At 43.9% G+C, this 23,416-nt stretch overlaps 1 protein-coding gene across 1 annotated transcript; it reads right to left on the bottom strand.

Moving 5' to 3' along the window:
• Positions 1-4,767: 4,767 nt before the first annotated feature.
• On the bottom strand, positions 4,768-22,996 carry eefsec (eukaryotic elongation factor, selenocysteine-tRNA-specific). The gene is made up of 7 exons (XM_034287135.1): positions 22,466-22,996; positions 20,654-20,861; positions 20,466-20,562; positions 19,393-19,557; positions 17,832-18,470; positions 15,154-15,310; positions 4,768-5,767 (listed from the first exon to the last, which is right to left on the bottom strand). The coding sequence occupies exons 1-7, from the start codon at positions 22,767-22,769 to the stop codon at positions 5,589-5,591; spliced, it is 1,749 nt and encodes a 582-aa protein (XP_034143026.1). The 5' UTR covers positions 22,770-22,996; the 3' UTR covers positions 4,768-5,588.
• Between the last annotated feature and the right edge of the window lie 420 nt (positions 22,997-23,416).

Raw genomic sequence — 23,416 nt, 5'->3', positions numbered from 1 at the left:
CATTGGAGTTACAACTCAGCATTACAGAACTCTATAGCAGATTACTTCTGATCTTTTCCGGTTGCCATTTGCATCTCACCTCAGTTCTGTGCAAATACATGGGGGGTTATTAAATTAATCACCTAACAGCTTGTGTAGTTAATTGCCCAGACGTTTTCAGTTGACTTGTTTGAAGTCACGGTGTTAGAAAGGATGCCTCCCTAAAGATATTCAATACTCCAACCAACCATGTCACGCAATCAAAGGATGTTGTTGCAGGTTCATTCAAAGATTTTAGCTCTGCATTTAACACAACAAAAACACATTATCTTGCAAAGGCTCCTCAACTTGGGGGTGAACGATGGTCTCATTCTATGGATCAGGGAGTTCCTCTCTAGTGGGCTACAGACAGAATACACTAACGGTGTGAATCAGAGCCGATGGTTTCCAAACACAGGGGTTAAGCAAGGACGTGTTTTGTCACCTGTACTATTTTCTGTCATGAAAAAAAAACACATTTTCTTTTTGCCTATTCAAATGTGAGACGATATAGTTCTAGCTGGGCTTCTGCGGGGGGGGGGGCTATGAATGAGAAACTGTGTGTTAATCATGGCATGTCTCTCATTACCCTGTGCCATAAAAGTGGTCAGTAAATAAATGTTAGTAAAATTAAAGCAATGAAAACTTGCGATAAAAGGGACACCTCCCTACTCCAATCTGTTATGATCAGTGGTTAGCTTGTTGAGTCAGAACAAGGACAACCTACACTAAGTCAAAACGGGACTTTTCTGTTTCTCTAACTTTGATGATGAAAATAACTAGAAATGATAATGTGTTCATGTTGATAAAGACCCTCCCAATTTTGGACCACAATGTTTTAATGAGTTAATGTAGAAGACTAAGTACACTTCATGATTATAATATTTTAGTTAGGAAACCTGATCTTCATAATGCTTTTAGACCAATGATAAAGCACACATGAAACATGAAACTACAGTTGCACTCTAATACTTTACTTGGTTAGGGTTATTTAAGTTATTTAATAATGTTGAAGATGTTCTGTCAAAGATGTTTGCTTGTTTGTCATGTGGTATACCCAAAGGACATTTATCACTACTGTATTAAAATAAAGTGCTTTAAAATCTCATCTGTACTAAATCATGTCAACAAAAATCCGGAAAATAAGGGCAGTTATGAACATGGAACAAGGGAACTGTCAGAAAAATAGCGACTGCAAAGTTGCCTCTCCCTTTGAATGGGTCATGAAGATATCTGAGTTCTAATCAATACTGAAGGATCCTTCCTCCCCCCAACAGCCATTCTTCCCATACAGCTTGGGCTAAACCCTAAATCCCAAACCCCTCCGTTCTCTTCTCCCCCATTCGGTTCCACTCTGAGAGCCAAGGTTTGAAGGAGGGTGAAAATGGAAGTACGATGGATGCCATAACGACCAGTTTGCTACTTTATTGAAACCATACTGTGTTCTCATGTTCCCAAAAAAAGCTAATCTACTTAACATACTTTCCATGTCCATGTATAGATTCAGTCAAAAAGACTTAAAACTCCAACGTTCCGCTGAGACATTGGAACATTACGGGGCATTAGTTCTATTAGCATGGCAGAGGCCACGTTTATTCGTTGAAACGATCACATGACCGCTACATTGAAATGCACTCTCACATGCATACTGTAGTCCTGTAGCCTGTTGAGATCAATCCATCAATCAAATCCTTGGCAAACCAAGCAGCATTGTTGAGCAAGATTCAGAATAGGATGAACTGACGGACATCCTAACTTCCCGAAGCTCTTACTGTCCTTTTGAAGACAAATGCAGAATCTGCATATGTACATTCCTGTTCACATGAAGGATGAAATACAAGCAATCAAGCGAAGCAAAGAGAACAAGAGCTTAAAGGAAGGGGGAGGCAGGTGATGGGGTTGAGAGATAGGGGAGGCAGGAAATGGAGAGGTAGAGAGAAATAAAGGGGTGTGGTATTAATTAAAGAATGCCCATTTTAATCATAGTTAATTACATTTCCCGGCGAGAGAGAGGGAGTGGGGATGATTCTATCGGCACCCGTGTTTTATTTGATCACTAGTCCTCATCAACACTACTCTGGGCTTTTTTTGTTCAGTAAAAGCGGCGAACATATTTCCGTCTTCATATCATCAATAACAAACGTTGTTGTTGCTTTTTCTATGACAACGAGAGATGATAAAGCAGGATGGATGACATGTAAATACAGAGCTGTGACCACAGCACTGTGACAACACAGTCGTGCACTATAGGTCTGCCATGGCATACGACAAATGGAGAACATTCACCGCGTTAACTTCTGAGCACACCCTCAACGATCCAAAGGCCCAGTCAGTCACTGATCCGAAGTAATAAATCACGGAGTAAAAATACTGATACCAGAGCTACAGAAGTAGCGAGGAAGAAATAGCAGAAACCGAGAACGTGTTAGCAGACTAACCACATCCCCGCTGGTTAAAGGGCTGTTAATTAACCACACACTGGTTTATCAGTCAAACGCCCGCTAATTACTCTGTTTAATCTCCTTATTTCTCTGTCTGGCACTACTTTCTTTCTCCCCCTTCTTTCTTCACTTCCTTTCCCTTGTCAATTACCCTCCTTCCCCCATATTTTTCTTTTACCACTATTCTGTAGTCTCATTTCTCCTGTTCTTCTCTCTCATTATATTCCTATACTTCTCCATCTTTGTCCATCTCCCTGTCCTTCACCATCTCTCTCTCAACCTTTCCTTCACCATCTCTCTCTCTCCCTTTCCTTCTCCACCTCCCCTGGCCATCTCTTTTCATCCCTCTGTCTTCCTCCATCTCTCCGCCTCTTGCTCTTCACGTCCTTTTCAGTCTCTCTCGTCTGAACGTGTGTGCTCAGCAGTCGACCCCTTGGCCCCAGCGTGACAGAGGTCGTCGACCGAGAAACACGCCGGGGTGACTGGAGACCTACGCTGGAAGTCTTCCTGTGCGTCTGGTGTATCAGAAGGGGGAGTTCTCTGGGGGGGGCGTGAACACATCCACAGTCCCAGTCACATGCCCCCCCCCCACCCCCACCACCCCCTTCCTCATCGTCCTCCTGCCACAAGCAGCCATGGCTCTGAGACCGGATTAGACGTTAACCCTCTTCACCTAAGCCTAGACAGGGCTCCAGAACACACTCACACAGGCCAACAGGATTAGCAAGCGTGTTATAACACACACACAGATATACACACACACGGGGAAGAAAGCACACTGGCTTGTCTGTCTTAATGAACCGAGAGATCTTTATCACAGAGAGAAGAATGAAGAGAGGGATTGAAGAGGATAACTTCCCCGTGCTCTCTCTCCCCAACAGCTCCTCCAACCTACAACAAACATGTTCTGTTTTTCGCGTGAACTCAGGTGGCGCAGACAACTTCTGATGCATAGAGTACGACTTATACGCAGATGACACAGGAAACGGCAGCTTATCATAGATGGTACTGCGGTAAGCGCGCGTGATAAACAGAAACAACATAAGAGCAATAGGATGGATGACAGTGTCAGCCTGACGCAAATGACAGGATGATGTATTAGTCCGGTAACACACTCTTCTCCTACTTCCAGTCACATCCTCGACGTAGGACGTTTCAACCAGTAGCAGCCAGTCTCATCCGTCACCTTACAGACCAACACAATACAGAGACATGTCAGAGGGACGAGGGGGAGAAGCTAGAACATTCCACAACCCCCTTCGGGCCTGAACGACTCTGACAATGACACGTGATCTGCACACGGTCGGGACCACATAGGAACACACCTACACTGGCAGCCTACATACGTAGATGTGGAAAAACCTGTTCTGTTTACTCTGGTAACGGCGTCTAGTCAACTCCCCAACACAGACAGAAATGTGATGGAATCGGTGGAGAGGAGCGGTTCCACAGAACAGCGAGGTGCTAGGAGGAGGAGGCGCAACAAGGCACTGGGGGAGTAGGAAGACATGGTGAAAGGGGGAGGTTAGTGAAGGAGAAAGAAACAGGATGGGTAGATGAGACATGATGGAGCAAGAGGAGAGAGGAGAAAGGACTGGGTTTTTCCCTCCATTTGGATTCCTATAAGAGGAACAGGAGGAGATAAGACTAAAAGGATTGTCAGTCAGAGGAACAATCCTAGCAGTGTCCCCCACTCACCCCCCCCCCACCCCCCCACCCTGCCCCCACTGATTCACGGTCAGATAAGGCCGGGGTCCGAGGGGCTGTGTGGTGACGTCACACGCTGCATCGTCAATATGGCCACTTACCTCCCAGGACCACAGAAATCCACATACATACAGGGGACACACAGTAATACCACAGAAATCCACATACATACAGGGGACACACAGTAATACCACAGAAATCCACATACATACAGGGGACACACAGTAATACCACAGAAATCCACATACATACAGGGGACACACAGTAATACCACAGAAATCCACATACATACAGGGGACACACAGTAATACCACAGAAATCCACATACATACAGGGGACACACAGTAATACCACAGAAAGCCAATAACACTGTCAATCATGATGTCATCATTGGGCAAAGACTTTTTCAGTGTCACTCAGAATGAGCCAACCAATGACATAACACCGCTCCAAAAACACCCAGTAAAACACAAAACAGTATTCATATCACACAGTCATGCACATGAGTAATATGTCAATCACTATCCTTCCCACTGTGAACTCCTGGGGATGTATTGATTAGTAACTGTAACACACAGGCAAGCAGATTAAAGACAGGCAGTAGTGAGCATGTGTTTGCTTTATTCCTTCTCTGAAATACACAACTATTCAAATGAAAACTCAAGACTAACTTCTCCCATTCCAGCTGGAAATCAAGTCCAAATGAAGGGCTGCTTCACTTGGACTTGCCAAAAATGAACCAAGCCAAAAATGAAAATGTCATTAAAAGAGAAACATTTAAATTGAAATCACATGAGAAGAGTGAATGGGTCCAAACTCAGAGGTGACCATTCCCCCAACGTGAGACAAGTGTAGAGATGATCATTTCTTTTGGCAACACCACCTAACATGGATATGCCCGTTAAGGCACAGTGGATAGACAGAAGTAGATAGAGGAGAAGACAGAGCATAACAGAAAGACAAGATATGGACATTTGCTGTGTTATACTTGAGTATCTTTCAGAAAAGTAACTCTTGGTAACCCTTGGGAGTAATGTGACACTATGAACCCAGGTGTCCACTACTGCCACTGGCAAAGAGACACATCCCCAGACATTCTGTGCTTTTCACTTCTGAGCAGACCCTTATGATAGACATTCGCGCTGGTTCATTGATCTGGGTGGAGATGATGGAGCCCAAATGAAGGATATCCCCTTAACCAGTGTCCTCAGTCTATCCTTCATCAGTGCAACAGAGGGTCTGGTGTGGTAGGAGGGGAAACACTCTGATTACCCGCCTTCTAATTTGGCAGGAGAGTTTACTCATCGATCACAGAAAAATGCATTTAAAATATAGTGAGCAATATGTTCACAATCAGTGTTTAACTATATTTGTTTTAAAGCCTACATCACTCATCTCATCCTCTTGTGGGTTCTGCACAGGTCAGGACTGGACCATCTTTTTGTCTGGGTCAAAGATGTATCTCTTGAATTGGAGGTTGATGCTGATTGGCTGAGACTCTGCCTTGGCTTCTTCCTCTTTGCCTGGGTCCCCCTTAGTAACGCCCTTTCCTTTTTTCTTGGTAGAGGCGAGGAGCTGCTTGGTCTCAAGACTGAGACCGTCTGAAGAGAAGAGGGAGGGAGGAAGGAAGAGATCAATCATAGGATTCGCTGAGGATTTTAAATTTGTTGTACGCAAATCATATTTTTTTTTCTATCTCAGCAGTTGCCTTTTATACAGCCATTGCTCTTTCCAGCAAGAAGCAGGACAGTTTCATGTTGACTGTGTTCATGTTAACGTGCCATCAGCCAGATCTAGCCAGGTGTTAGGGCCATTAATCACAAAATGTTTCTGATGTAACAATAAGAGTGACTTACTTTCCTAATTCCATGTAAACTGCAGAGGAGAAGATGGCACTCAAGGTGTTTAGAACTACTCAGCAAACTCAAAAGCCCTTATCACATTTCCAGAAATGTCAAGTGATGTAACATTTAAATGACATGTAAATGAATTGCAATGGGAATAGCATGAGCCGAGAATGGGTTTAGTTTATGTTTAAGTACTGCGCATTTCACCGTAGCCAGTGGTCTGAACAGGATATAGCTTATAGTAGTACTTCACTAGTACTGTAGGTCTACGCAAGCAACTTATAGAAGTATTTCACTAGTACTGTAGGTTTACACAAGCAACTTGTAGTATTTCACTAGTACTGTAGGTCTACGCAAGCAACCTATAGAAGCATTTCACCAGTACTGTAGGTTTACACAAGCAACTTATAGATGTATTTCACTAGTATTGTAGGTCTACGCAAGCAACTTATAGAAGTATTTCACTAGTACTGTAGGTTTACACATGCAACTTATAGATGTATTTCACTAGTACTGTAGGTCTACGCAAGCAACTTATAAAAGTATTTCACTAGTACTGTAGGTTTACACATGCAACTTATAGTAGTATTTCACTAGTACTGCAGGTCTACACAAGCAACTTATAAAAGTATTTCACTAGTACTGTAGGTCTACGCAAGCAACTTATAGAAGTATTTCACTAGTACTTTAGGTTTACACAAGCAACTTATAGTAGTATTTCACTAGTACTGTAGGTCTACACAAGCAACTTATAGTAGTATTTCACTAGTACTGCAGGTTTACACATGCAACTTATAGTAGTATTCCACTAGTACTGTAGGTCTACGCAAGCAACTTATAGTAGTATTTCGCTAGTACTGTAGGTCTACGCAAGCAACTTATAGTAGTATTTCACTAGTACTGTAGGTCTATGCAAGCAAATTCTCATCTTAATCATATTACATTCATTTGAATAATGGAACCAAACTACATTACTATTGAATAATGCAATAATTCTCAAGCATATGCAGACAATTAGTTTTTTTCCTTCTCTTTAGGCTACAGACTGGAGCTTCACGGGACTGACCAGATCATTCTGTGGGAATGACCATACTGAGAAATTCGGTATTTGACATCTTTTAACTTTCGTAAACCAAAATATTGCTCCATGATGTGGCATTGAATGGATCAGTATGCAATGAATGTAGCAATTGCTGTTTGGGGGCACAATATGTGGAAAAGGCTGTTGTGGGGGATAATTGCTTGGCATATTTCAAACGATTAAGCCAATGCTTAGAGAGAATGTTCTCACAACTTGATTATTGGCTAATCAAGGCCAAGTAGAATTTCTCTGCTTGTGAAAAGGTTATTTATAAGATTTGGAGGACCATTAAACATGGCCTTCTTAAGCCAATAGGAAAATTATGCCAAATTCCTAACCTGAGGCCTACCTTAGTCTATCAACCAATCATCTCCCACAACACCTTCACCTGTGTCTTGTGCAACCAATCACCAGTCTATATTTTGAGATTGATGTGGGACATCTGAACTGTCTCCAAAGACACCGCATTGAAGGGGAAAACACTGTAATTCCCTGTTTATAACCCACTGCGTATAAACTGCACCATTCATTTTATAGCTTTGTGTGTAAACAAACCCGAGTATTAACCGCACCCATATAAAGTTAGGTCCAGAAATAATTGGACACTGACAGACGTTTTGTTGTTTTGGCTGTTTAGCTAAATATATTCACGTTACAGTTAAATAATGAATATGGGCTCAGCTTAAAATTGAGGGTATTCACACCCAAATTGGAGGAAGGGTTTAGGAATTACAGCTCTTCAATATGTAGCCCCCTCTTTTTCAAGAGACCAAAAGTAATTGGACAACCGATTCAAAAACTGTTTCATGGACAAGTGTGGGCTATTCCTTCGTTATTTCTTCATCTATTAAGCAGGTACAATTGCGCTCAAAAGTTTGCATACCCTTGGAGAATTGGTAATATATGTACCATATGTTAAGAAAACATGAGTGAGCAGGCAAAACACGTCTTTTATTTTTTATGGGATTCAGATTCAACTGTAGTTCATAACAGAATGGCACCATCATAAAAAAAAACATGGCAACAAAGAAAAAAAATGAACTGACCCCTGTTCAAAAGTCCGCATACCCTTAGTTCTTAATACCATGTTTTGCCCCCTTTAGCATCAATGACAGCATGCAGTCTTTTGTAATAGTTGTCTATGAGGCCCTGAATTCATGCAGGTGGTATAGCTGCCCATTCATCTTAGCAAAATGCCTACAGGTCATGCAAAGTCTTTGGTCGTCTAGCAAGAACCGCACGTTTGAGATCTCCCCAGAGATCTGCAACACAAAAAGGCCAGGACGTCCATGGAAGACAACAGTGGTGGATGATCGTGGGATTCCATGGTAAAGAAAAACCCCTTCACAACATCCAGCCAACACTCTCCAGGAGGTAGGCATATCATTATCCAAGTCTACCATAAAGACAGCAAGTACAGAGGTTTCACCACAGCAAAATTGATTGGACGGCACTCCACTTTACAGATGGACAATGACCCAAAACATACTGCAAAAGCAACCCATGAGTTTTATAAGGCAAATAATGGCAGAGTCAATCACCTGATCTCAACCCGATCGATCATGCATTTCACTTGCTGAAGACAAAACTTAAGGCAGAAAGACCCACGAACAAACAACAAATGAATACAGCTGCAGTAAAGGCCTGGCAAAGCATTACAAAGGAGGAAACCCATCATTTGGTAATGTCCATGCCTAACAGACTTCAAGCAGCCATTGTCTGCAAAGGATTCTCTACAAAGTATTAAAAATGAACAATTTATTTATGTTTGTGATAATTTGTCCAATTACATTTGAGCCCCTGAAATAAGGGGACTGTGTATGAAAATGGTTGCAATTCCTAAACGTTTCATAATAATTTTTTTTCAACCCCTTGAATTACAGCTGAAAGTCTGTGCAATTGCATCTTGGTTGTTTCATTTCAAATCCATTGTGGCGGCGTACAGAGACAAAATTATGAAAATTGTGTCAGTGTCCAAATATTTCCAAACCTAACTGTATAAACCACATTTGCCCGGAGAATTATAACTTGTATATGCACTGTATATTAATATTAAACATCTGTCAAAGGGCACTATCAAATTGTATTTGTTGAAGAATAAAGTGTTTTTGAAAACCCTGTAATGCCAGTGGTATCATATTTGCTACATGGGTTTCTGAGACCTGTATGTCGTCAAGCAATCATCTGTGAAAAAGTTTGGCGTTGGAAACAGTTTTAAAAATGTAAACTCATATTAGCCACATCCATGAATTAACTGGTTGGGTTGAAAATGTTTTCAAAATCTGTGCACAAGATGCGGTTTATAAACTGGAAATTACGGTAAGGCAGTTCTTGCTTCATTAAAACCTGTTAATTGTGATGTCTGTTGTAGGCTATAAACTGGTTACCTTTGTTATCTCATGGAGTGACTGTGAAATGTTTGTTTGAACGAGAAATTGTCAGAAATGCTGCTCCACAGGATGGCACACTTCACAATATTCTGATTAGCTAAAATCAAAAGATGACATAGTTAACTTAGTAAGTCCACTCCAATAGAATGATATGTTCACTCCATAAAGGCCATATTCAAATGGTTGTCCCAGGCTAAAATGCGCTGTGTGCAATAGCCGAGGACCAGGTTAGTCACAGTTCATCTCACCTCAGATAATGGTCTAAACTGTAAAAACCGGCTAGCCAAACGACAGAAAACAGACAATCTAATAAAGCTAATAAAGAAAGCAAAATGTCTACTTATGTGCTTTTAGTTGCATGATTTGTCAGATTGACATAATCAAAATTGTTTGGGATGATAGCAGAACATACAGTGCAGGCTTTGTGGCCGAAAACACCTTTCAAATAAAAAACAGAAACTGTGAAAAATAGAAATCTAGGTTTTCATCTTCGTATTAAAGAAGGATTAGTTTAAAGTAACTTTCTCCACACCCTGACCCCTTATTTTCAAAGTAGTGGGGTAGGACCGAGGAATTTGAATGCATATAAATGCGAGGTGTTTCAGAAACATTTACTGAAACAGCAGTAGGCACATTCAAACATGCTGCAGGTGGGTAAAACAACTGGATATAAACTGGCCACTAGAGGCAATACTGAGGTTCTTTAGAGTGGAATAGAATGCCAGTTGGAAACTTAAACCTGGTTATCCAGTACAGGCTCAACAGTAAAATTGCTCCTTGGACTGAGGATGACAGAGTCATATCTCTGCTTAGAGCTAAAGTGCTTCAGCAAAACCTAAACGACCAACCTCAGCCTCTTGATCCTCCTACTGATAAGAGTGGAGACAAGACTAGGTCAGACCTGCCACACATGGTCCGGTCTCATGTGTCCTATCTAAACCTAGTTCCAGCTCTCGTCATGGAAGTACTAGGGCCGTGAACCTTTGAGGAAGCCTAACTAGACCATAGATTATAAAGACATTTACATAAATCCATTGACGAGGCAAATGTAAGGCTGGTTTTGGAGAAGACGTGGCATGATGCTTGGGATGGATTGGTTTGTTGCGTGTAAAATATCTAAGCTAGTCTATTTATTGATGATAGGCTGTGCTTTAATGAAGTTGCAAGACATTGCAAGCCTAGAAATCGTAAGATGCAGCATTCCATTGCGAGATAAAGCCGTTGATAAGCGTAACGTAGGCGCCCTATACACCACAATGCTGACTCAGTGTTCCTGGTGTCCAATCGGTCTGTGCCCCCCCTCCCCCCCACACACTCCTTAGCTGGCTATGAAAGATGCAAGTGTTCTCGGACGTACAGCAACTTATCAGTCTCCTCTGATCCAAAACCAGAGGAAACAGCAGCCAAGTCTGGCAGTACTTTGGGAAGTTAAATGAGACGGTTGTGAAATGCAGAATGAAGGTACAGTAATTGTAGTAGGGCTACAAGCACTAAACCACCAGAAAGAGACAAACTGGGAGATGTAGTATGATGGTAGCCGCAGTGTTCTCCCCATTAGCCTACCAGTCTATAGAAATGTGGTAGATACAGTGTTCTCCCCAACAGCCTACCAGTCTATAGAAATGTGGTAGATAGTGTTCTCCCCAACAGCCTACCAGTCTATAGAAATGTGGTAGATACAGTGTGCTCCCCAACAGCCTACCAGTCTATAGAAATGTGGTAGATACAGTGTTCTCCCCAACAGCCTACCAGTCTATAGAAATGTGGTAGATACAGTGTTCTCCCCAACAGCCTACCAGTCTATAGAAATGTGGTAGATACAGTGTGCTCCCCAACAGCCTACCAGTCTATAGAAATGTGGTAGATACAGTGTGCTCCCCAACAGCCAACCAGTCTATAGAAATGTGGTAGATACAGTGTGCTCCCCAACAGCCTACCAGTCTATAGAAATGTGGTAGATACAGTGTGCTCCCCAACAGCCTACCAGTCTATAGAAATGTGGTAGATACAGTGTGCTCCCCAACAGCCTACCAGTCTATAGAAATGTGGTAGATACAGTGTGCTCCCCAACAGCCTACCAGTCTATAGAAATGTGGTAGATACAGTGTGCTCCCCAACAGCCTACCAGTCTATAGACAGAAATTCATAATGAAAAGCAATAACAGGACCATATATTGCACATGCAATTTCATGATTTTTTTCCCGTGTAATTTAAACAACATGTGTCTTTCTGTCAGGGTTCAGTGTAGTGAATCTGCTCTGGCTGGCATTTCTGCCAGGTTCTGAAAGTCCTCCAGGTGATTGGGCATGTGCCATGGATTCCACTGGGCCATATCTTTGTGTGTGTGTGTGTGTGTGTGTGTGAGGGTGTGTGATACATGTGTTTGTTGTTCTGCTCACATGGAGGTGAGAAATGTTCCCTGAGCAAACCTCTCCATCAGCCGACCTTGTCTACCAACGTCACACAGCGCCACCAAAAAGGTTGTTATGGTTACGCCAGCGTGAGGATTGTTAAGATTAAGGGCAGGCAGAATGCTGACATATCTCTGATCTTGTCAAAATGTCTCTTTCCCACCCATACGCACAAACACATACACACACAAGAAAAATACTTACGTTTAATGTACATAGTCCAAGTAAGAATGTAAATGAATCACTACCCTTGTCTTCATTACTGGAAAAGATAAATGTTTCAGAATGATATCATTTAAACGGCAGGTGACATTTAATCTAACCACATCTAACATACAGATTTCCAGTAAACATTTGCAATGCAGAGTAACCTCACTTATCTTTAAGAATTCTCTAAGAATTCGGAAGAATGACACATTTTTGCAGAAAAATCTCAGTGCAGCATATGACTTGAAGAAGGTACGGAAAGCTCAGACAGAATTTAATGTATGAATTATCATTAAATTGTGTTCAGAAGGTTAAGCAGAAGACTAAAAAGATTGACCGCTCGTGACATCGAATATTAAAAGAGTTAAGGGTAAGTCATTTGCTGGTGTCTGACAACATGTGGACCAGAGCAGTTCCAATGCAAGTCAAGATGGCCATCATGACGCAGATAAACCAGAATAAATCAGAGACATAGCCAAAATATTAGGTGTGCCAAAATAAACAGTTTGGTAAATTAACAAGAAAGCACTATTTAGCCTAACTAAATAGTGCTTAATGTGTCGAAACACCTGCTAGACCAAGAAAAAAAAAACTACTGTGGATGACCAATAAACGCTCAACACAGTGAAAAAACAACAACGATTACCTGTCCAACAGCTCAGGAACACTATCATACCTCAGCAACCAAACTACAGAGGCCAGACTAGTTCATTAGATCAGATGCAAAACCACTAGATAACCTTAAAAAATAGGATGGCCTAAAGAAATACAGAAAATACCCTTTTTTTTAAATATCTGTTAAAAATGTATTGTAGACAGATAAGGCAAATATTGACATATTCTAAAGTGTACAGAAACATTATCTGCTCAGATACAACCAAACGTATCAAAACTTACTGTACGGCGCTGCATCTTTCAGCAGGAAAATGACCCCCAACATGTTGCTAATGCAGCCAAGGAGTTTCTTGACTGGCCAAGTCAGTTGGCCTGAATCCAACTGATCCTAGGTTTCACGTGCTGAAGACTGAAGTAAAAAATGCCCCAAACAAACAGAAACTGAAGAAGGCTATAGTACATGCTGGCAGAGCCTCACCAGGGAAGATTCCCAGCGTCTGGGGATGTCAGTGGGCCACAGGCTTCAGCTAGTTATCAGATACAAAGGATTTGCAACCAACTACTAAATGTGACAATATTTAGTAATTCATGCAAAAGCCAGTAATTCATACAAAAGCCAGTAATTCATACAAAATTCACAATTCATGGTAAATACTCTGACAGCCCATGTCACACTTATACTTCATCGTTTCATTTCAAATCAAATGTGCTGAAACACAGAGCCTAAATAACCACACTTGGTTCACTATAGACGTGTATGCATATTAAGCTGGCTGGAATATTAAACACACATGATTAGGGTATATGTATTAGATCCATTAAATGCCTGAAATACACACAAACTACACAACTGGCTTGAACAGCCCAAATCGTAATGTATAAAGGTCATCTGCCCCCTCCCCCATTCCTCATCTAATTTCCCTCCATGTCTTCGTCGATCCTCTAGAATAACTGTCTGGTGCCAGGCTGGTGGGCCTGAGGGCCTTGTAGGGGATGAGTTTAGGGTCAGGGCCGGGACAGGGAGGTAGTGAGGGGGATTGGACAGTGGTGGCTGTGTGAGAGGTTGTGGAGGGGTCTAAAGGGCCTTCAAAGACTCGCTGAGATCTAACTAGCTGGGCCCTTTCCAAATGTCTCCCTCCCATGCCCTCTCTATCTTCACTCATGTGACCTGGAGGGCATGTAGGAAGAGAAGAGAAAAACAACAACAAGAGAGAGATGCACGCACAAACCTACACCAAGGGTGGGTAGAGGGCAGAGGTCAGATGAACACATAGCTGGGTTGTGTGTTTCAGTGTGGATGTAGGGGCGTGCGTGTCCGTGTGGATGTAGGGGCGTGCGTGTCAGTGTGGATGTAGGGGCGTGCGTGTCAGTGTGGATGTAGGGGCGTGCGTGTCAGTGTGGATGTAGGGGCGTGCGTGTCCGTGTGGATGTAGGGGCGTGCGTGTCAGTGTGGATGTAGGGGCGTGCGTGTCCGTGTGGATGTAGGGGCATGCGTGTCCGTGTGGATGTAGGTGGCGTGCGTGTCCGTGTGGATGTAGGGGCGTGCGTGTCCGTGTGGAAGTAGGGGCGTGCGTGTCAGTGTGGATGTAGGGGCGTGCGTGTCAGTGTGGATGTAGGGGCGTGCGTGTCAGTGTGGATGTAGGGGCGTGCGTGTCAGTGTGGATGTTGGGGCGTGTGTGTCAGTGTGGATGTAGGGGCGTGTGTGTCCGTGTGGATGTAGGGGCGTGTGTGTCCGTGTGGATGTAGGGACGTGTGTGTCCGTGTGGATGTAGGGGCGTGTGTGTCAGTGTGGATGTAGGGGCGTATGTGTCAGTGTGGATGTAGGGGCGTGTGTGTCAGTGTGGATGCACCAGTGTGAGAGCCCGTAAAGGATGTGAGTAGGGTTCTCTTTCTAAATGTTTTTGTTTTCTCGTCCCGCCTGGCCCGGTGTGGAGCTGTGGGCCAGAGCGGAGCGACACAAGGTAAAATAAACATGGAGCATACATTCCCCGGAACCAGAGCTAGCCCCAGAGGAATTCTGGGAATGCTGGAGTGGATTGGCAGCCCACCGCTCTCCCCACATCCTGACCCTGACAACCAAACGTACCACAGACAACCAGCAGAGAGGGAGCAGGAAAGAGACGGGTAGAAGAGAAGGCCTCTCATGCTTTGGTTGTACTAGAGACGTAACTGCGTTATTCTAACAAATAAACTAATGGAATGTTTATTACCAACAGACTCTGAATAAACTGGTAGCTGTACAGTACTTATTTCAACTATTAACCCAAGGAAAGGCACACTATGATGGACCCAGATCACAGGCTGATTGTCAACGGATGGCGGCGTTTGAACATGAAGGAAACAACTAGAATATGATGGTGATACCCGCGTTTATCCTCTGTTTTTAACCCATCGTTAGAATGGGTCTAGTCCTTAACACACCCCAGCCTGCTTACCTGGCACCCGGATCTTAAACTTTCCACTTTGTCCGAACCCGCCCTCGATGACCCCCGCCTCGCCGGTCGACAGTGTGACCTTCAACCCGGCAAACAGCTGGAGGTTGGTCTCCTTCTTGAACAGGTTCCTTCCAATCGCAGTGTAGTCATCTGTCACCTGATCAGAGGAGGAGGAGACTTGAGGCGCCAGTGACACATACAAGAAAATAATTTAATAAAATGAATGACTGAATTATTCTAATGCAATAGGCCTAAGCAAACCTAATATTAAATCAGCTGTTTACAGTAACAGACACAAGAAAGTAATATACGATTTTTTTCAACATCATACAGATATGAATATCCTGCATATCATTGCATTCCTTTAGGCAGGCAGTATAATACCCCAGTGTTTGGTTTTGATGTCGGGAACACACTGCTGCATGTGCGCGATGTGTTGACCCCAGTACCACGGCCCTGAACCCCAAAACCCCTGAACCACATTCCTCCCGAGCTGCCGTCCATGTGTCTGTCCCTCCTCTCCATTCCTTCACATATTTCTTCTGTGTGTTTATATTTCCCCTATCTCTCCATCAGGGAGACTCTGTGATCCGGCACTGATCCGATAAAGGGAGGGCACCACTCTGTCTCCCTCCTGGTCCCCTCCTCCCCTAAACCTCCGCGCTGCTCCTCTCTCTGACGTTCAGGTTGACGTGATGCGTGACCAGAGACGAGATACAGTTGGTGTACATGTCAGACACAATGACTGAGCTATGAATTAGACAAGGAAACATCTCAGGTATGCGTCCTGTTAGAAGAAACAAAGCCATAACAAACAGGACTTCTTTCTAGGAGGGGCCCCCACGCCGATGTCACATAACCCCATTCTGACCCCAAAGAGGCGCTTCAACCACAGGGTCAATGACTGCTGTGTAACTGTGACAGCCAGCGGAGCTAGCAGCAGTCACGCACTTGACCTCCGACCTGTCAGCGACCCTGAGAGTGTTGTTTACCAACATGTTGGGTGGTAAACAACACTCAGACCAGCCGACGCAGACAACAGACCAAGAGAATCCCCAGATGAAGAGAGACTAACGCTGGGTGACGGATCCCCACAAGCATCTGTCAGCCACGCTACACAGCCCGTCAATGACAACGACGTCACCATGCGGAAAACGATCTTTCACCGTGTTCTGTTACCGGGTTGGAACCGGAGCCTGAGACACAAGCAGGGCAACAGGTCAAACGGTGTTTTACCAAACTCCTGTATCTACAATTGACCATATCATTCATGTTTCAAAACATACAGTACGTGGTATTTAGACAATTCCTTTAATCCAAGAGGACAATGTATATTGCAGAAAGAGCGAGTGGAGAGCTGAAAGCCGTGCAAAAAGTCTAATTGAGAACAGGGTTTTTATCACTGTCCCTTTTCATGATCAACCACCGAATCCAAGTTTCTATTGTCCTAACAGAATTCTATTGTAGAAAGTATTTTTTTGCTGAGTATAATAATGAGAGAGAATTGCGAAACAATTGTAAGGCAGACTTATCAAAATGGGAGGTTAAATTGCTGTTGAAAATCACTACTTGCTTAGCAAAACCTAAAAGTAACCATAGACTTCAGTAAACACGGATGCAGAAAATGTTCCCATGACAGGTTCCACTTAAATAGAACCAGTAGTAATATGGCTGAAGGGTTTATTAATGTCCTTGGATAGCGTTAAGTGCAAAAGATCCTGCCTCCCATACCTGTGCCTCCTGACAGGATGTCTCACAAGATTTATTTACAACAGCAAGTCAACAGTAATATTACACAAATGAATACGCTATGTATACATTCCTTATAAAGCTTGAATATAAAAAAATTACGTAGCCAAAATAAAATATTTGTTTCACTCATCGAAATAACACACGACAAAAATGTTCGCTCTTATTAATTATTTGAACGCTTGAAAACAAATCTTTTATTTTCTGCAACAGTCTTGGTTCAGATCCGCTGGCTGACCTTAAACATTCGGCCTGAATCAGAAAAGCCTCCAAACGGGCAAGGAAGCATTTTTCTTTCCCTCACTATCGTTTAAAAACAATGACTTTCTCTGTATCATTTATTATTTAGCGCAAAGCAGTAGGCTATATGTGGGAAAGTAGCCAAAAGGGAAACAAAAGTTCCCAACAATTTACACATGAATTAACAAATAACTTACAAGGCTACTATTATTTGGACTAAGAAAAAGCCAACTCCATGGTGTATGGATGTTTGGACAGGTTGCCCAACCCTGCAGAGTGTAGGCAGAGGGGAATGCAGACAGCCATGTGGGTGTGCTCCTGTTTCACTCAGGTGTGTCAGAGCTCCGGGACGTCTGTCTGTCCACTGGCGTCAGAGGGCCACACGCCTGTCACAGGCGAAAACACATCAAGGCCCCGCATACCCTACACTGGAGGTATGTGGCCGTACGATGGGAGCTAAGATCCTGCTGCCCCTGGAGCAACGGGAATTATGGGAGAGGAGTGAGAGAGGGGGATTGAGGAGGACTGAGGAGGGAGAGGAGTGAAAGAATGGGAGAGGAGTGAGAGGAGGGGGAGGAGTAAGAGAGGGGGACTGAGGGGGGAACAGAACGGGAGAGGGGAACCAGCCCGGAGCTCCGGGCCTTGAGGGGGATGAGGTCAGACCAGGGTGAATGATGAGGCAGACTCACCCGTTCAACTTGGCCCTCCTTGTGTTTGGATTTGTAGATTCGTAGCCTGGGTAGTGTCGTTTCCGCGTAGCTCTTCTCCTCGAAGCCCTCCAGCAGCCGCCCCTGGAAGGCCAGCCGGCACGCGTTGGCATGGATGTCTGTGTCAAGCTTAGAACCAATCACCAAGCAGAGCACAGGACACGTGACCGGACGCTCAAACTCCAGCAGCGCCCACTGCTCCGGGTCTGGCCCAGCCCCTTGGGCCTCCCGCTGGCCAATCACATACTCATCCTGGTAGAAGTACTCCCGGTCAAAAGAGAAGGGTGTGTCCAGGGGTCGGGCGTCTGGGGCAGGCGGCTGGGGGCTTTGGAGGGTCTCCTCGGGGGGCAGACCGAAGAAGGTCACCCGGGCCATGACGGTCTCATGGCCCACGGTGATGTGGAACTTGGCGCGGGTGGCCAGGGAACCCTTGAAGTAGCCGATCTTCCTCACAGAGATGATGGCTGCCTGGAGGGTACGGAGAGAACCCGGAGAACACACCACCCCCCGTTCTAGCAATTTGGGGTCAAACTGGGTCACGCACACGCCCACGCGGTCACCTTGCATGGCTCCAGTCACCGGCCGCCGGAACATCTGAATTGACTTGACTTTCTTGGTCACCTAGGGGTTAAAGGACAAAGCCAGTCAGAATATAACTCAACAACCCATATTTGTGCAAGAACAGCTTTTAGAAATGGGAAAAAAAATACAAATTACAATTCATAGATTCCCTAAAATACAGGTACATTCACAAGGACCCCCCTTAACCTCAACAATATTCTTAGTAACAGCAAAATCCACTGTAATTTAAGCCGGTGAGACATTAACTGACACTGAATAAACTCTGAAAGTTGTTTTTTTATGGAGCGTTCATTGGGTTGTTTGAAGACTTGGTGAGAATGGTTGGTGTGGCTTTACCACCGTTTACTTCTCCCTGTCAGTGAACGCTGAATCTGACTAATTTCTTGGGATCTCCAGGCTTTTGCCACCACCAGGTGGAGGATTTTATAATGACACCCCAGTAGTGGTATAGTTCAATACAATAAGATGGTGTTTAGACTAGGCTGGCCTACTAGTGTGAGTGACTGCATCTGGTCTAAATTAGAGCGCCTCTGTAGTGCCAATACCCCACCCCTCCTTCCCAGGATCCCCATCCTGCCCTCCCCAAAAATACACACAGACACATCCTCCTCCCCCTTTCACCCATCCCTTCTTCTACCTCTCCGTGCGCTTTCAGTCAACTTATGAACTTGAAAACAACTCTGGAGCTTCTAGCCTTACTGAGCCTGCATTAGGGTTCTCCTACAACCTCAATGACTCTCAACCCCTGTCTATAGCAAGCAGGGAATACCCTCCCATGGCTTCCTTCTGTAATATCACATTATTTCAAATGAGAACCACTGTAATGGAGTAATGTTCTGTGATGTTCAGCAGTACCGCAGCTAACTGTTGCCCAGTGACGTGGGTGTTGTGACTGACGGCCAGTTGTGAGGGCTGTTTTCAGAGGCCATGAGAATCAGTGTTCTGTGGTCAGTGACCGTACCTTGAGCACCGGGATCTCCACGGTGTCATTGACAGCCAGCGCCCCCTGCAGGATAGTTCCGGTCATGACTGTGCCCTGACCACGGATGGAGAAGCAGTGGTCCACGGCCATAAGCAGGTCACCCCCTGGGTCTCTGCGAGGGAGGTATGCCTGGCTCTTCAACAGCTAGCGGAGATGGAGACACAGACAGAGAACTGTCCAAACTGCTGCCATAACATTGTATGGTCATCATAGATACAAGCGTTCTTCAGAATCACACATGGAGCAAAGAGACAGTCTTCATCTGGCTTCCTGACAGTGTCTTCATATCAACCTTTCGTTGTAGCATTTCAATAAGGTTACTGGATGGATGGTATGTATAACTGAAGCCACCGGTATGAAACCAAACGAAGAATAGAGCAGGCCTGTCATGGGCTCCACTTTGTTTTACCTATATTCGATCAGACACTCCCTAAAGCTCCACTGTGTTTTACCTCTATTAGATCAGACACTCCCTAAAGCTCCACTGTGTTTTACCTCTATTAGATCAGACACTCCCTAAAGCTCACTGTGTTTTACCTATATTCGATCAGACACTCCCTAAAGCTCCACTGTGTTTTACCTCTATTAGATCAGACACTCCCTAAAGCTCACTGTGTTTTACCTATATTCGATCAGACACTCCCTAAAGCTCCACTGTGTTTTACCTATATTCGATCAGACACTCCCTAAAGCTCCACTGTGTTTTACCTCTATTAGATTAGACACTCCCTAAAGCTCCACTGTGTTTTACCTCTATTAGATCAGACACTCCCTAAAGCTTCACTGTGTTTTACCTATATTCGATCAGACACTCCCTAAAGCTCCACTGTGTTTTACCTCTATTAGATTAGACACTCCCTAAAGCTTCACTGTGTTTTACCTATATTCGATCAGACACTCCCTAAAGCTCCACTGTGTTTTACCTATATTCGATCAGACACTCCCTAAAGCTCCACTGTGTTTTACCTCTATTAGATCAGACACTCCCTAAAGCTCCACTGTGTTTTACCTCTATTAGATCAGACACTCCCTAAAGCTCCACTGTGTTTTACCTCTATTAGATCAGACACTCCCTGTGGCTCCTCAGTTTCAGGGGCCTCAGGACCCCCAGGCTTTGCTGCAACCGCAATCACAGGACAGTCTTTAAATCTGACGAACAGGGATGAAATAAAGGTCAGTATTACTGTGTGTGTGTGTGTTTGTGTGTGTGTGTGTGTGTGTGTGTGTGTGCGTATGTTACCTCGTGTTCTCCAAGGTCTTGTGCAGTCTCTTGGTCATCTTGTCGACCGCAGTTTGTCTCTTGTTGGGGGGCAGCAGGTCAGTCTTATTGAGGACGACCACCATGCGGGGGCAGGTCAGCTCTCCAATCAACAGACACTCAGCTGTCTGGGTCTGAATGCCTTTCACCACATCTACCACCAGCATCATCAGATCTATGATCTGAGCCCCTGGAGCACGCACGCACGCACACCAACACACGCACACACCCAGTTAATGTATGCTATATGACTTCGCCATAATAATGAGCCTGTCCAAAACTCATACTATTTGGTTACAGCTGATCTACACAGGATTCTGGGAGGACCCCTATTACCAAAGTTAGAAGTTGAGAAACCAATGGAGTAGCAGGACCAGAACAACACTACCAAGAATAACAAGTGAAGGAGGAGAGAGAGAGGGGGAAACAAATGGGGGAGTGGAACACGTTGAGGAGGGCTTGAGGGATGAAATTAGAAGCCCAGCTCCCCTGGTTGTCTTTCCTCTCACTCTTTTCTTTCCCTCTCTTTGGCAGTCTTTCTTTCCTGTGCTCCCCTCACTTCTCTGCCTCTCTTTGGCAGTCTTTCTTTCCTGTGCTCTCCCCATTGGGGACAGGAGGGGAAGTTTAGAACATACCCTGATCGCTACACCTTCCTTCCGCCCTAATCCACAGCATGTGCCATCCACAGGGACACCCTGGTATTATACAGCATACTGTACACCAGCCGTAGACACCATACTCCCTCTGTGTGTGTGTGTGTGTGTCAGTGTGGAGCATTTAACCAACATTTAAATGATTAGCTAACTAATTCAACAGACATTGGTTCCATTCCATTTAATGTGTTTTTTGTCTTAAGCAAAGCATTTAGGAAATTAAGTCAAGATTTGAACGAACTGAGAGACGTTGGGAAGTGTTCTGCAGGGAACATATCCGACCCCACAAGGGAAATAAACTAAACACCAATTGAAAACGGATATTTATTATTTTTATCATTTAAAAAAAAACACCAACCACAAAAAGGAACTAATTGCTCAGCGCAAGGGTGTATGTATACATCTACATTCCGTCTCCAGCTTTCCTTCAACTCTGTCCTTCCTGCCTGTCCTGAACCCAACCACTGACAGCCCTCCACAGAAAAGTCAAATCCTGATATCAAGACAAATAATAAAACAAGGTGAATCAATCTTAAAAGCATTCCTCGGGAGAAAGAGCAAGAGAGAGAGGGAAGGGGACAGCAATATTTAAGAAAAGAAGAATGAGTCAGGAGAAGCGTTGGGGTCAGTACCATTTACAAACCAGTCAATTCAATAAGTATACAGACACTGCTCTTTTTCCTCATTGTGATGTATAGAATAGAATTAGAATTTCAATATACTTCTTTCTCACTCTCTCTTCTACTTGGAAAGTGAAAAGGTTAGTATATATCGGTAGATATATATTTGTATGGGGTATGTGTGTGTGGTCTTTATCCTGCACTCCCCAGTCGCCATCTACCGGTTGGATCTGAACTCAGAGCTTTGCGTAGCCATCTGAACTCTGAACTCATGAGACAGTTAGACACAGTTATAGGCTACAGTGTTGGTATTTTTTTACACCCTCAATCAATTATCCATATGGACATCGTCATCGGATTAGTAATGATATGTTGGATTTTGCTACTTGCTAATCCTGTGGTACTAGATGTCGGTTATCGGACCAGTATTTTTCTGTGTAAATTATTTACGATTCATTCATTCATGATTGGTGTCTGCAGTTAAATAGTACAATAAGATTATTCTCATTTAATCCTCTCACCCCCAATGATTGTGCGTATGAGCGACGCGTGTCCAGGACAATCCACCAGAGTGAATTGCAGATTCTCGTGTCCGTGGTGCCTGGAGTCCTCCCTCAGTTTTTCGGGGAGGTCCACCGTGAAGGAAGAGAAGCCGAGGTCTAGCGTGATGCCTCTCTCTCGGGACTGGGGGTTTTTGTCAAATGCTGCTGTGGACGATGTGCTACTGAGTGCTCTGGCAAGGGACGTCTTCCCACTGTCGACATGCCCAAGTACCCCCACGTTAAAATTTAGTGTTTTCGGGTGGCTGTTACCCGAGTCTGCCATGACTGATAATGTAGCTATCTGCTGTGGGTCGCAACCTCAATCGGACACTATTGCGGGTGGCTGGACTTTGAAATGTAGTTTACGTAACAATATTCACAACCTTTACATTAAACTAACATTCACTGAATAAGTTAATGCCTTTTCATCCTAAGGTTAATCAACGCATTCATAATTTTTTACATTATACCTAGCTAACATCAGCTGCTAAACTACTCCAACGTTTTCAGATCAACTAGTCTTCCTGTGTATCAGTGAAAACAGTCCTTTCGTGAGTAGAATTTTAGGTCTATTTTACAAGTATTACAAGTAGGCTACAAAATATTAGGCTGAATATAAAATGGTTGGAAATATCCGTATAGGGTCCAACACAAATTATGTTGCAAAAAAATGTTTTAATGAGATGGGATGCACTTTTCTCAGGAACCAAAATCACAGTGTACACCTGTTTCTGTAACGTAGGTCAATTGGATACAAGCGGAAGTAAAAAAAAAAAAAAAGAAGAGGCGTGGAAAAACCGTGTCATTAAAATTGACAATGATTCTGTCCAATCGTCATAGATTACAATATCCCTATATCCAATAGTGTACCTCGTAGACAAATCGTAGACAAAAAACGTTCGAGCGGTATTTCCTTCAACTTCCTTGGTA

The sequence above is a fragment of the Esox lucius genome, chromosome 17, assembly GCF_011004845.1.
Source record: "Esox lucius isolate fEsoLuc1 chromosome 17, fEsoLuc1.pri, whole genome shotgun sequence".
Classification (NCBI taxonomy): Eukaryota; Metazoa; Chordata; class Actinopteri; order Esociformes; family Esocidae; genus Esox; species Esox lucius.
This window is presented reverse-complemented; position numbering and strand designations above follow the sequence as displayed.

Coding starts and splice junctions, on each gene's coding strand:
- eefsec (XM_034287135.1), bottom strand. CDS start 22,769: ATGGCAGACTCGGGTAACAGCCACCCGAAAACACTAAATTTTAACGTG. Junction 19,558..20,465: donor GAGTGTCTGATCTAATAGAG/GTAAAACACAGT, acceptor CATCTCCGCTAG/CTGTTGAAGAGCCAGGCATA. Junction 5,768..15,153: donor GTTTAAGATCCGGGTGCCAG/GTAAGCAGGCTG, acceptor TCTTCTCTTCAG/ACGGTCTCAGTCTTGAGACC.